The following is a 13,124-nucleotide window of genomic DNA, read 5'->3' on the forward strand; positions in this document are numbered from 1 at the left end:
TTTTTCCAGTCAGGGCCAGGGGCATAGGTAACAATTTTACATAACAACATATCACGACTCATGGTTGCCTATACGATTCAACAATGATATTGGTTTGTTTAGAACGATACGATACGATACGATTCAGTAACTTTAAATGGATTCTGTAACTTTTTAGCCAAAAATTCAAGCAGTGTGACTGTGAAATAAATACACTAGGTCCCCAACTTACGAACATCCGACTCGCGAACATTCGGAGATACGAACACAAGCTGACTGGTCTATATTTTCATGTATTTTGCCTTGTAGTAACTCTATATTTATACTGCTACCAGTAGAGGGCACTGTGACACTGCTAATGGACAAACAGGTTGAGGAAGAGGAGAGAGGAAGGCTAAGTTGTAGCTGTATGATACAACCCGGACAGAGCGTGTGATTAAAGTTTATGAAGAGTTAATAGGCCTGCTTAATTCTACACCACCCACAGAACACTACCTCTTTTAGAAGAGTCTAACCACCACCACCATTTGTCCTTTTTTTCAATAACTCCTCCTCCTCCTCCTCCTCCACAACGACGTATGCTCGACCACTCCTCTTCAAAGGTAAATAACATTTATCATTACGTATTATTATATCACTTTTATTATTGTTTTTTTCATTCATTATCCTGGTTTAATACTACTACTGCATCCAAACTCATATTTACATACATCCATACACATATACTGTATATGTATACACGTACATGTAGTACCTATATCATTGCTAATACTACCTTTTCCCCTACTTAAGAACAATTCGACATAAGAACGGTCATCTGGAAACAATTGTGTTCGTTGGTTGGGGACTTAGTGTACCTTCTGCTTTTTTCAACATAAAACTAATACAACATTAATATCAAAATAAAGTGCAAGCAACGCCTCTTCAGGTTGAACTAGCAGTAGGTGTACCTGCTACTTTTGCTGTTGTTTTTCAACGTAAATGCCTTGTGTAGGAATGGTACAAAATATTGCAATAAGTCAAATCAAGACCGTGATTAATGAAATCTGTCTGAAGCATGACTTGAACTTTAATTTGATACCTCATTCACTTCTCTACCCCAAGTATTAAAGAAGTTAGAGCACATTTCATAGTGGGAAATAGTGCCTTTGGTTCCCATTGCTTTAACATTGATAGCTGTCATCCACCCACGGAAAAAAAGTCCAGGGCAGTCATTTTCATGTATGGCTAGCACTGTGTTGGTTTCCACGCCACACTACAAATTGCATGTACACAGTCTCTCCGGGCCAAAATGAACATATTTTGCACATCAGATTTGAATGAAATTTCATCTGCAGATAGATGCAAACATGTATACCAATGAAACTACCAATGAAAATACACCCCATGTCGTATGAAAAACACACCGTGTGAGAAGCAAAGGGATTGTAACATTCCTACCTGCTGCTGCAAGGATGCGCCTGGACAGTCAGCGTTGTGTGAAATCCCATGGTGCCTTTTGTCGTGCTGGCGCGTGGCCATGACGTCACCGGCATGAAGCAGACTGAATTGGGTAACGTTGTGAGCATGTTTATCATTAGAAGTGCTAAAAAGCACACATCCATATGAAGCCTGCGGTGCTTTATTTCCTACTGTTCATGCAATCCATTGATTACCTTTTCAACCATGTTCCATCAATCTATCAATCATCATCATGATGGAACACAGATGGATGTAGTTGGATCATAGGAATAGAAATCCATTCTTGGGTGAATCTTTACACCCCTACTTTTTCCAATTTTTTTTTTAAATACGTTTTTTTTTATAATGTTACAACTTTTTAAGACATCTTTTTTTAATATTTAAACTTTATGCTAGTAAAATGATGTTATTTTTCCTCATATTGCAGCCTTATTCTCGTAAGTGACAACTTTTTCTCGCGAGATTAGAACTTTTTTTTTTTTTTTTTAACATTTTTCTTATGTTTTTAGAATGTGCTGTGGGCCAATTTAAAAAAAAAAAAAAAAAAAAAAAACATCCGTGGGCCGCAAATGGCCCCTGGACCGCTCATTGGACAACCCTGCTTTCTTTTTGTGACGGTGGATGAAGGATTCCATCCCTACAGGAATAAAAGTTGTTGACTTTGGAAACGAGCGCCACACCAGCTTGATGGAGCACAGCTGGCTCTCTTGGACACACCCCTGGTGTTGGATGTCATGAATGCACGCTGTTGTCTTCTGGGACCCCTTTCTCACTTATCCAATCACATAAATAATCCCATCCTACGCTGCATAGCATGCCAGCCTCAGGCGCGTGTGTGTGTGTGTGTGTGTTAACATTGATTTTTTTTTTCTCCTCCATTCTCTTGCCTGGCCTGTGTCTCACACACACACACACACACACACACACACATTCTGCTGTGGAGTAGAGCTCTCACAGGGGTTGAAATGAGGGGGAGGTGTGTGTGTGTGGTATGATTAATTTGTCTCATTAGTGTCCTCTGAATCCTCCTGATACCACTCCTCTCCTTGGTTCCCTTCATCTGCACCCGCTCTATCCCTCCATCCCTCCATGTCCATCATTTCCTCTTTATCCTCCTCACTTCCTCAAGCGCTCCGTTTTTCCCTCCCTGTCATCGAACAAGGCCATCTCTCCCCCCCCCCCCCCCCCCCACACACACACACACACATACTCGTTGCTTGGTCTCCCTTAACGCCCCCCCCCCCCCCCCCCCCCCCCCCCCCCCCCGCCGTCGCCTCCCTTTCTCCAGCAGTATATCAAGCAGTTAAAGTTCATACATATTCATAGCTACCACCCTGCCTCCCCTGCCCGACACCCAGCAGCCAATCAGCGTGGAGGGTTGTCTTCAGGCTCTGTGGGTGGACATTAGGCTGATGGGAGGCCATTTCTCTAAGCATCCTCTCCTCGTTTTGTCTTCCTGTTACCTGCTCTTTCCTCCTCCCCCTTGTACTCCATTCTTCCATTCCATCACCTCCAAATATCATTTCTAATTTTCACTCTTGACATTTTGCTTCAGTTCAGATCTTATCTGCCCCTCATCCACATTGTCTTCACTTGTTTGGCTGACTATGTCCTCGTCATGTTGCCCCTCCTTGCTTTCATCTGCTCCATCTTGGATTATGAGATGAGTTATGTAGAAGGACATAAACAGGTTTTCTAGGATCTAACTATGAAAATCATTCATATATTAACAGTGAATTCTACTCCAATAAAGCACCATAAAGGAGGCCGTTCAGAGAAACGCAATGTACTGTAACTGCACCACAGCGGCTGTGTGGGATGGAAATAGGCGCTTACATACTAACACACATGCAAAACAATACTATTATACTCTATTATATTATATATATTATACTATATTATAACCCGCAAGGCATGCTGGGATGCCCACACACACACTTCTCCAACAGGAAGTTGTCCAGCATACCTTGCGGTAACATTATCTCCAGAGCATTTTTTCGTGAAGAAAATTTTTTCATGTGTAGTGGCATAATAATGTCACTACACCGTATCAAGAGCAATAAACGTTCATTTCTCATGAGTATTTGACATTTAAACTGGAATATAAAGATCTTTTAAATCAAAGAAATGAAACAAACACAATAAATGAAAAACAAAAAAGACAGAAAACCCCCAGTGAAAATAAAATGGACTCAGTCTCTTTTTAGCAAATATTGCACTTCTAAATAAAAATCCCAAACAATCACAATATTTCCGATCTTTAGTCAGTGTCACTTTGGTTATTGTCGGAATATTGACCAAAAGACCCCAGTGTGTGTGAGTTGTGCTTTCGTGCTTGTCAATGTAAGCCAGCATTTTAGGGTACCTGCTGACTTTGTGCAAGTTGTGTGTGAAATATGGGACAACAGCCACAGATGCAAGAGGCGCTTGATAGCTATGTCGCTTAGCCATAGTTAAAACACCTTTTCATCACACTTCCGGTCTTCAAAATAAGAGCAGCACACATCCTAATAATGGTAATAAAATGAGGGTGTCATAAAAATAGCCTATATTTATAAAGCTATTACAATTGCATCTGCAATTTTATTTAAGAGTATACTCTTATATACTCAATACTCTTGGGAAATGAATGCTTATTTCTTTTGATGTGATGTACTCGTGTTATGCCATAATGTTCATGAAAAAATGTTGTCAATAATATCGATTATCGCTAATAATTTCTAGGACAATTATCGTCCAGCAAAATGTGTTATGGTGACAGGCCTAGTGACACCTGGTGACCAGTGTAGAATACCACGTATCATCACAATGTCTTTGAATGTGCCTTCTGGATGCCTTACGTTTGTATTTTACTACATGTAGCCATTTTATGCATGTGCTTCATTCAGGCAAAAAAATACATACAGTTTGCTTAAACATGCATTTTTTTCCCCAGATTTTTATTTGAGTTCCATTTTCTTTTTGAGTGCAAGCCTACTTCAGATGCGAATGGGAAGTTTCAACATCCCACACTTGACAAGCAGCTGACAGATTTGCAGAGGCGTCTGTCTTGTCTTTGTGTGTGTGTGTGTGTGTGTGTGTGTGTGTGTGTGTGTGTGTGTGTGTGTGTGTGTGTGTGTGTGTGTGTGTGTGTCTTGTGAACACAGTACAATGCTGTGCATCTGCCAAGTGTCACGTGTCAAATGTCTGAAGCTGTCACTGGCGTTTGACACACCTTTCTAGGCAACGCTACCGATGACTACACCTTGTGGAACGCAACTTTATTCTCATTCGTCTGGAACATTTTCAGTATATGGTAAAAATGGGGGCGTTACTTCCTGTCATGTAACAGTCTAGCAATGTTGTGTGATACGTGATATGTGCAAAAATCTTGGGACACACCCATTATGGAATGAATGTACCCGTCTGGTGTGCGGCTAAGATCCCCATGAAGCTTAACTCAACAAGGTCATCACACTGAGCCCTTCTGCTCTGCCTCATCCAACACTTCCTGTCTTCTTCTCAGGCTTTCATCAACACAGCCAAGGAGATTTACGAAAAAATCCAGGAGGGTGTTTTTGATATCAACAATGAGGTGAGTTGTCTTTTACACCTGCAGGTTTTCCACTAAAACGTAACAGCTCTGTTCTTCCTCAAGCTCCCTGCCTTCTACCTCTTTTCTGCTTTGCTTTCCCATTTCTCTCTCTGGGGGCAGTTTGCCAGCTCATAAATTCCTCACACCCAACAAGGTCTCAGGCATTGAGCAAGAAAACAAACATGCATCCAGCCAGCCAGTTTGCCTTCATGTGCTCAAATGTATGGTTATCTTGGTGGAACAGTTGTCCAGACAGGAATGCTGGTATGCCTCATCCAGGAACATCGGAAAGAACCCAGGCAAGACTTTTCAAGTGGCTCTGCAGCGTTCCACCGCCCACTAATTTACACATTTAGGGTCTAAAATATATTTGCTACCTTGTTTTTTCCTCCAAAAATGATAGACAGACAGATACTAAACTTATCTCCAAGAGAAATAATTTTCTCCCCACAGGAAAGACATTCATACATGTGTGGTTAAAAGTTGATAAATACAGCATACGTCAGGGTATGTTTGCGCTCTTATGCAGTCATTTGTTTTTAAATTCCATCAAAGTCTGTTATTTGAAACTAAAATCTACATTTTTATGTGCATATCAATTAGTTGCAGTTTTCCGCCAGTTGTTGGTTGTCTGGGAGCATAACCGCCGTGAACAGCAGTGTATTTTACTTCGACTACTACTGCTGCTACTGCTACTAGTACTACTACTGCTACTACTACAACTACGTCGAATTTTTTGCTTGCACAAAACAGTCCAATCCCTCGCTACATTGCCGTTGGAGCATCACTCCCTCACTCTATCGCACCTTTTTGAAAAATGAATTAATGACACGACACAACATAGGTCTCCGCCCCTTCCGTGAGGAAGTGGTACGTATTTGCCTTCTTACGTTTCAATTTTTAATCCGTGTCTTTAGTTTAGAATAAATAAAGCAAACTATTTATCTTGGCAGCCTGCTATGCTTACAACACCGACCTCTCGTATGTCCCTGCAGAGATCTCGTAGCCTGCGTGTAAGGGTTGCGCAACGTGGCGTAAACAAAGCCGGCTGTAGTGCAGCACTGTCTGTCGTTGTCAAAATGTACGTGCATGAATGCCTGGCTGTCCTATGACAAACATCAAAGCGAGGATGGATGATCGGCTGGCAGACATTTTTTTATTTGAATGTCATGCCATCGACCCACATTAGGTTTGAGATACTACTACAAGGATCTTTCCCAATGCTAATGTGTGAGTTATTATGTCTTATAAGTGCTTATGTCTACTATATTGGGTAATAGGAGTGTAAAGGTGTAAAGGCCCCACCTTGAATCACCACCTTATCGTGGTGGAGGGGTTTGTGTGCCCGAGTGATCCTAGGAGCTATGTTGTCTGGGGCTATATGCCCCTGGTAGGGTCTCCCAAGGCAAACAGGTCCTGGGTGACGGGCCAGACCAAGAGTAATTCAGAAGACCCGTATGAATAAACACACGAGAAGAGACCGCACCTCACCCGGAAGTTGGATGCCGGGGCCTCACCCTGGAGCCAGGCCTGGGGGAGGGGCTCGCAGGCGAGCGTCTGGTGGTCGGGCTTTCACCCGTGGGACCCGGCCGGGTTCAGCCCGAAGAAGCCACACGGGATCTCCCCCCCCCGTAGACCCACCACCTGCGGGGGCAAGCTTAAGGGTCCGGTGCATTGTGTTTTGGGTGGCGGTCGAGGGCGGGCACCTAGGCGACCTGGTCTTCGGCGGCCAAATCTGGTTCTTGGGACATGGAACGTCACTTCTCTGGCGGGGAAGGAGCCCAAACTTGTGAGAGAGGTTGAGACATTCCGACTAGATATAGTCGGACTCACCTCGACCCACAGTTTGGGTTCTGGATCCAAACTCCTCGAGAGGGGCTGGACCTTGTTCTACTCTGGAGTTGCTGTAGGGGAGAGGCGGTGAGCTGGTGTGGGCTTATTAATAGCCCCCCGGCTCGGTGCCTCTGTGTTGGAGTCATCCCCGGTGAACGAGAGGGTCATTTCCCTACGCCTTCGGGTTGGGGAAAGGGTCCTGACTGTCGTTTGTGCGTACGCACCAAACGGCAGTTCAGAGTACCCAGCCTTCTTGGAGTCCATCAGAGGGGTGCTGGAGAGCACCCCAACTGGTGACTCTGTCGTTTTACTGGGAGACTTCAACGCCCATGTGGGCAATGACAGTGTGACCTGGAGGGGCGTAATTGGGAGGAACGGCCTCCCCGATCTAAACCCGTGCGGTGTGATGCTGTTGGACTTCTGTGCGAACCACAGTTTGTCCATCACAAACACCATGTTCCAGCATAAGGATGTCCATAAGTGCACATGGCACCAGGACACCCTAGGCCGCAGGTCTATGATTGACTATGTAGTCGTATCATCAGACCTGCGTCCGCATGTTTTGGACACACGGGTAAAGAGAGAAGCTGAGCTGTCAACTGATCACCACCTGGTGATGAGTTGGATTAGATGGTGGGGGAGGATGCCGGACAGACCCGGGAGACCCAAACGTGTAGTGAGGGTGTGCTGGCAGAGTCTCCTGTTCGTCGAGTCTTCAGCTCTCACCTCCGGCAGAGCTTTTCCTGTATCCCGGGGGAGGACGAGGATATCGAATGGGCTCTATTCCGTGCCTCCATTGCTGAGGCAGCCGATCGGAGCTGCGGCCGCAAGGTGGTCGGTGCCAGTCGTGGCGGCAAGCCCCGAACCCGATGGTGGACACCAGAGGTCAGGGCTGCCGTCAAGCTAAAGAGGGAGTCCTATCAAGCATGGATGGCTTGCGAGACTTCTGAAGCAGCTGACAGGTACCGGCAGGCCAAGCAGCACGCGGCTTCGGCGGTGGTCGAGGCAAAAACTCGGGTGTGGGAGGAGTTCGGTGAGGCCATGGAACACGACTTTCGGTCGGCCTCGAAGAGGTTCTGGCAAACCGTCCGGCGCCTTAGAAAGGGGAAGCAGTGCCCGGTCCACACTGTTTACAGTGGGGACGGGAGCCTGCTGACCTCGACTGAGGATATAGTTGGGCGGTGGAAGGAATACTTTGAGGCCCTTCTCAATCCCACTGACATACCTTCCATAGAGGAAGCAGAGACTGAGGATACGAACGCGGACAGTTCCATCACCGTGGCTGAGGTATCTGGGGTAGTCAAAATGCTCCCCAGTGGCAAAGCTCCGGGGGTGGACGAGTTTCGCCCTGAATTCCTCAAGGCTCTGGATGTTGTGGGACTGTCTTGGCTGACACGTCTCTTCAACATTGCGTGGAGGTCGGGAACAGTACCTCTGGATTGGCAGACTGGGGTGGTGGTCCCCCTTTTCAAGAAGGGTGACCGGAGGGTGTGTTCCAACTATAGGGGGATCACACTCCTCAGCCTCCCTGGGAAAGTCTATTCCAGGGTGCTGGAGAGAAGGGTACGACCGTTAATCGAACCTCGGCTACAGGAGGTGCATTGTGGTTTTCGTCCTGGTCGCGGAACACTGGACCAGCTCTACACCCTTGCAAGGGTCCTGGAGGGTGGGTACTTGGTAGTTTGCCCAACCGGTCTACATGTGCTTTGTGGACCTGGAAAAGGCATTCGACCGTGTCCCTCGCGGTGTCCTGTGGGGGGTGCTCCGGGAGTATGGGATTGGTGGCGCGCTACTACGTGCCATTCAGTCCTTGTACAACCGGAGCAGGAGCCTGGTTCGCATTGCCAGTAGTAAGTCAAGCCTGTTTCCGGTGAACGTTGGCCTCCGCCAAGGCTGCCCTTTGTCACTGATTCTGTTCATAATTTTCATGGACAGAATTTCTAGGCGCAGCCAAGGTGTCGAGGGAGTCCAGTTCGGGGGCACTAGGATCTCATCTCTGCTATTTGCAGATGATGTGGTCCTGATGGCCTCATCGGGCTGTGACCTGCAGCGTTTACTGGGACGGTTTGCATCTGAGTGTGAAGCTTCTGGGATGAGACTCAGCACCTCCAAATCCGAGGCCATGGTTCTCAGTCGGAAGAGGGTGGATTGCTCCCTCCGGGTTGTGAATGAGGTCCTGCTCCAGGTGGAGGAGTTCAAGTATCTTGGGGTCTTGTTCACGAGTGAAGGAAGGTTGGAGCGTGAGGTCGATATGCGGATCGGCACAGCGTCTGCAGTCATGCGGTCGCTGTACCGGACCGTCGTGGTGAAGAGAGAGCTGAGCCGGAAGGCAAAGCTCTCAATTTACCGTTCGATCTATGTTCCCACCCTCACCTATGGTCATGAGCTTTGGGTCATGACCGAAAGAACGAGATCGTGGATCCAAGCGGCTGAAATGAGTTTTCTTCGTAGGGTAGCGGGACTCACCCTAAGAGACAGGGTGAGGAGCTCGGTTATCCGGGAGGAGCTCAGAGTAGAGCCGCTGCTCCTTCACATGGAGAGGAGCCAGCTGAGGTGGCTCGGGCATCTAGTCCGGATGCCTCCCGGACTAGGCCCTGGTGAAGACCTAGGACACGCTGGAGGGATTATGTCTCACAGCTGGCCTGGGAAGCCTTGGTGTCCTCCCGGTGGAGCTGGAGGAGGTGGTCGGGGACCGGGAAGTCTGGGCTTCCCTACTGAGACTGCTGCCCCCGCGACCCGGACCCGGATAAGCGGAGGAAAATGGAATGGAATGGAGTGTAAAGGTGACTATAGGGGTGTTATTTCATGTCTAAAGGGCTCTAATCATGTTAGAACTCATTTTAGAAGGACATAAACAGGTTTTCTAGGCTCTAACTATGAAAATCATTCATATATTAATAGTGAATTCTACTCCAATAAAGCACCATAAAGGAGGGAGGACTGTAGATGAATTGGAGCTAATGTTAAGATTAGCAGTTACCAAAACAAGCTGTCATTTCTGCACTGCTGCATTTTAAGATTGTGGTTTTCAGCAGTGCACTTAAAAAGATAGTAAAAACATGAAGAGCCCCACTTTTCGTATGGCTCTTTTTTTACACTGAAGTTCTTGCCAAAATGTGGCCCTCGGTTTTGTACATGGCCTTGGTTTTTGCAAAATCAAGTCCCCAACACAAAGCAGCCACACGAATGTTGCAGCCTGACCTTCGTATTGTTCTTGCATCTTCTGCTGTGTTTCTTTTGTTCGTGAAGTCTTCTGTGGAGAGTAGATAGTGATACCTTCGCTCCTGCCCTCTGCAGCTGTTGGATGTCTGTTACCAAATGGTTGAGGTGGTTATCAGCAATGTTTGTACACTACTTCTCATTGATTTTCCATCTTCTCTCAGAATCACAGTTGTTTTTCACTCATAGACAGCTCTCTGGTTTTCATGTTGTTTTCACCTCTAAATGCAGTCTGCACAGGCAAAACCTATCCTAGCCAATCTGAAAGTGAGTGAATTTTTTGATGGGGAGAGCACACTTGGGCATCGCAAAAAGTGCTGACTTCTAAGGTGTGCATCCCATCCAGATGTAAAAACCTGGAAATTGAAGCTCTCCGGTCTCATATTCGTCTCTGAAATCTTCTATTCTATCACGTCTGACATGTGTGCCTCATGCAGGGTCCAAAGCCATTGCCTAATAGTGTTTTGTAAGTGCATTGTGAGGATCACGTGGGCTCGTTCACACACGGTGCTCGCCAAACGCCCTGCGAGCATGTCCATGTATGTATGACAGAAGGTGTTGTATCTAAACACCATGAGTGTAGATCCTAGCAGCCCAGCACCAAGTCCAAGTGTTAGTCAGCTAGCCAGCCGCGATCTTGTTGGGAACAACAAGATGGAATGAAGGCAGGCCCAGCCGGCCAAACCACATCAGCTGACTGGCTGGGAGAGCGAGAGAGAGAGAGAGAGGGAATGAGGGAAGCCCCAACAGAAATGTTGGCAGTCACGATGAGAACACACACACACACACACACGGCCCTCGCTCAATAAAGGTGATTTAAAGGAGGCAGCACTGCTACTGAAAGTAGTGTAGGAGGGGGAGGGAGATAAATATATACAGAAGCAGAGCCCGAGCCAAGCTGAGTGTTCTCCAACCACAAAGAGAAGACGCAACACACTAGCATGCAAGGGGGGGCTTCAATGAAACATGAAAGCGGTACGTCTCTCAGACACCCACCTGCCTCTCGCTCCACACTCCTTGTCTTTTTCTTTCTGCCATTCTTTTCTCATCGTATCCTTGAGCGCCGCTGTTTCCTCTGCCTTTGCCGGCCGCAGCACCTGTTGCTCCAAATATGGTGATCTAAGAGCCCCCCCCCCACAGGCACCGTGTCAGCCTCATCTCGCCATAAAAGCAATGGCTCCATCTTTGTTTACCTCCTACACGAGGACACGCATTCATCTGACAAACCATCCAGGTCCCATTTGATGCTGCTATTTCCTTGGGTGCTAATAGTTGACAGATGTTTCATAGTTGATACAGCACATGTGTGCACGTTAGATGTGTGTGTGTGTGTATGTATGTATTGCAAAGGTTTTGTGTACAGTTGTGCCGTGTAGTCTCTGCTGCTGCTGCATACAGTACTACGTGGTACTATTTCTTGTACTTGGTCTGCTGAGGGTCCTAGGGCGTACCCACACTGGGGCATTCCTGCAAATTTGCGTATATTTGATGAAAACTTTTTTTGTTTGTGGGGTAAACCTGCCGTTTTGTGCTTATGATCTCCATCATTGTGCCGTTTATCGGTGGAAAGATTAAATGTGTGCACCCTTACTCACATCAAACCAAAAGGAACCAATGCCCAACTCACTCACAGTGCAACCAGTAATAACATGAGAAACCCCACCACATCCAAATAGACACTAACATACATGCGAAGCAGTACTGCTTTTTACAAAGTTAGAACCCACAAGGCATGCTGGAAAGCCCCAAGCAGGAAGTTACCCAGCATGCCTTGTGGTATAAATGAGTAAGTATTGTTTTGTGGTTGTAAGCATATATTTGGATACCCCCATAGCCTGTGTGGTGCAGTTACATGAGTGCTCCACAGGTGTTAGTAGTTGTTTTTGGTTGCACCGTGAATGAGTGGAGATGACCTTCAGAGTCCTATTTACCGTACTCTGATTTGTCACGGATGTTTATGAAGTCCATGAGGAAAGTGTTGTGTTCATTTGTTGTCATCTAAAGAGGAAGTCATCCACCCAAATGCCTACCTCACTCACGGTACAACCAGTAAGAACACAAATAAGAGTATAACTGCAGCACATGCAGCTTTGTTTTGGCATGACGTGGTTTTTAACGTGCTGTGTCTCCATGCAGGCTAATGGTATAAAGATTGGACCCCAGCACCCTACCACCAACTCAACACTGCCCGGTAGCCAGGGGGGGCAGCATGCTGGGGGTGGCTGCTGCTGAAGCTCCCGGAAAACAGACGACCTCTCCCCCTCTTCTAACCCCTCAGCTGTCCCCCCAGCCCACTCTATTGGCCCCCTCCAAGGCTCCCTTGCGTTTCTGCAGAACTGTCCAGGCTCACTTCCTGTTGAAGTTGACTGTCCATTCTGTCATCCATCATTACCCCGCCCCCGTTTACTTAGTTGGTCATACCTGAGGGTCCCACGAGGTCAACCCTGACAAGTGTGATGACCGCTTCACCTGCAAACCCTGAGTTTAAAATTTGACACTATCCTTGGTTTTTAACGGTTGTCCTTTTTAAATGACACTTGTTTGGATGTGGAGGATGAAAGATGGTGATGGTGAGGAGGTTTAGTCCATCCATAGTCAATAAACACAATGAGACGTGGCTGGCTCTACAGCCTGTACACACACACACACACACACACATCGCCATGTTAAAGAAAAGCATGTAGCACATTGGCAGCAGGGCATGCTAGTACATGTGTGTGTGTGTGTGTGTGTGTGTAGGGATGATACAGGCATTCCAATGAAGTCAGTCTTTGAAATCACTAGCCTCTGTTCCTCGAAGGTTGTTTGCCCCTTCCTTCCTTCTCTTTGTCGTCTGCTCCACTTGCAATGGAAACGTATTTAATGAACACTAAACAAAAATGTGTTTTAAATTGTCCTGGGCAGAAAATAAAGGAGTCAAGTGTTGCGTGCGAGAATGGATCCTTTTGGAATGATAGGAAAACGGTAAAGAAAGGCCAAGAGATTCCGATAGAGGCGGCTCTGAAAATGAAGTGAAAAAGGAAATGATTAGAAATGTTTTGGTAAGTGTATTTATCAG

At 46.6% G+C, this 13,124-nt stretch overlaps 1 protein-coding gene across 1 annotated transcript in view; it reads left to right on the forward strand.

Moving 5' to 3' along the window:
• The window catches only part of rab2a (RAB2A, member RAS oncogene family), a 31,893-nt gene extending 18,901 nt beyond the window's left edge, over positions 1-12,992 (forward strand). The window contains exons 7-8 of the mRNA XM_054766624.1: positions 4,946-5,014; positions 12,203-12,992. Of these exons, the coding sequence (XP_054622599.1) occupies positions 4,946-5,014; positions 12,203-12,298 (165 nt within the window). The 3' untranslated portion in view covers positions 12,299-12,992. The remainder of the gene's footprint in view (positions 1-4,945; positions 5,015-12,202) is intronic.
• The last annotated feature ends 132 nt before the right edge of the window (positions 12,993-13,124 follow it).

The sequence above is a fragment of the Dunckerocampus dactyliophorus genome, chromosome 2, assembly GCF_027744805.1.
Source record: "Dunckerocampus dactyliophorus isolate RoL2022-P2 chromosome 2, RoL_Ddac_1.1, whole genome shotgun sequence".
Lineage (NCBI taxonomy): Eukaryota > Metazoa > Chordata > Actinopteri > Syngnathiformes > Syngnathidae > Dunckerocampus > Dunckerocampus dactyliophorus.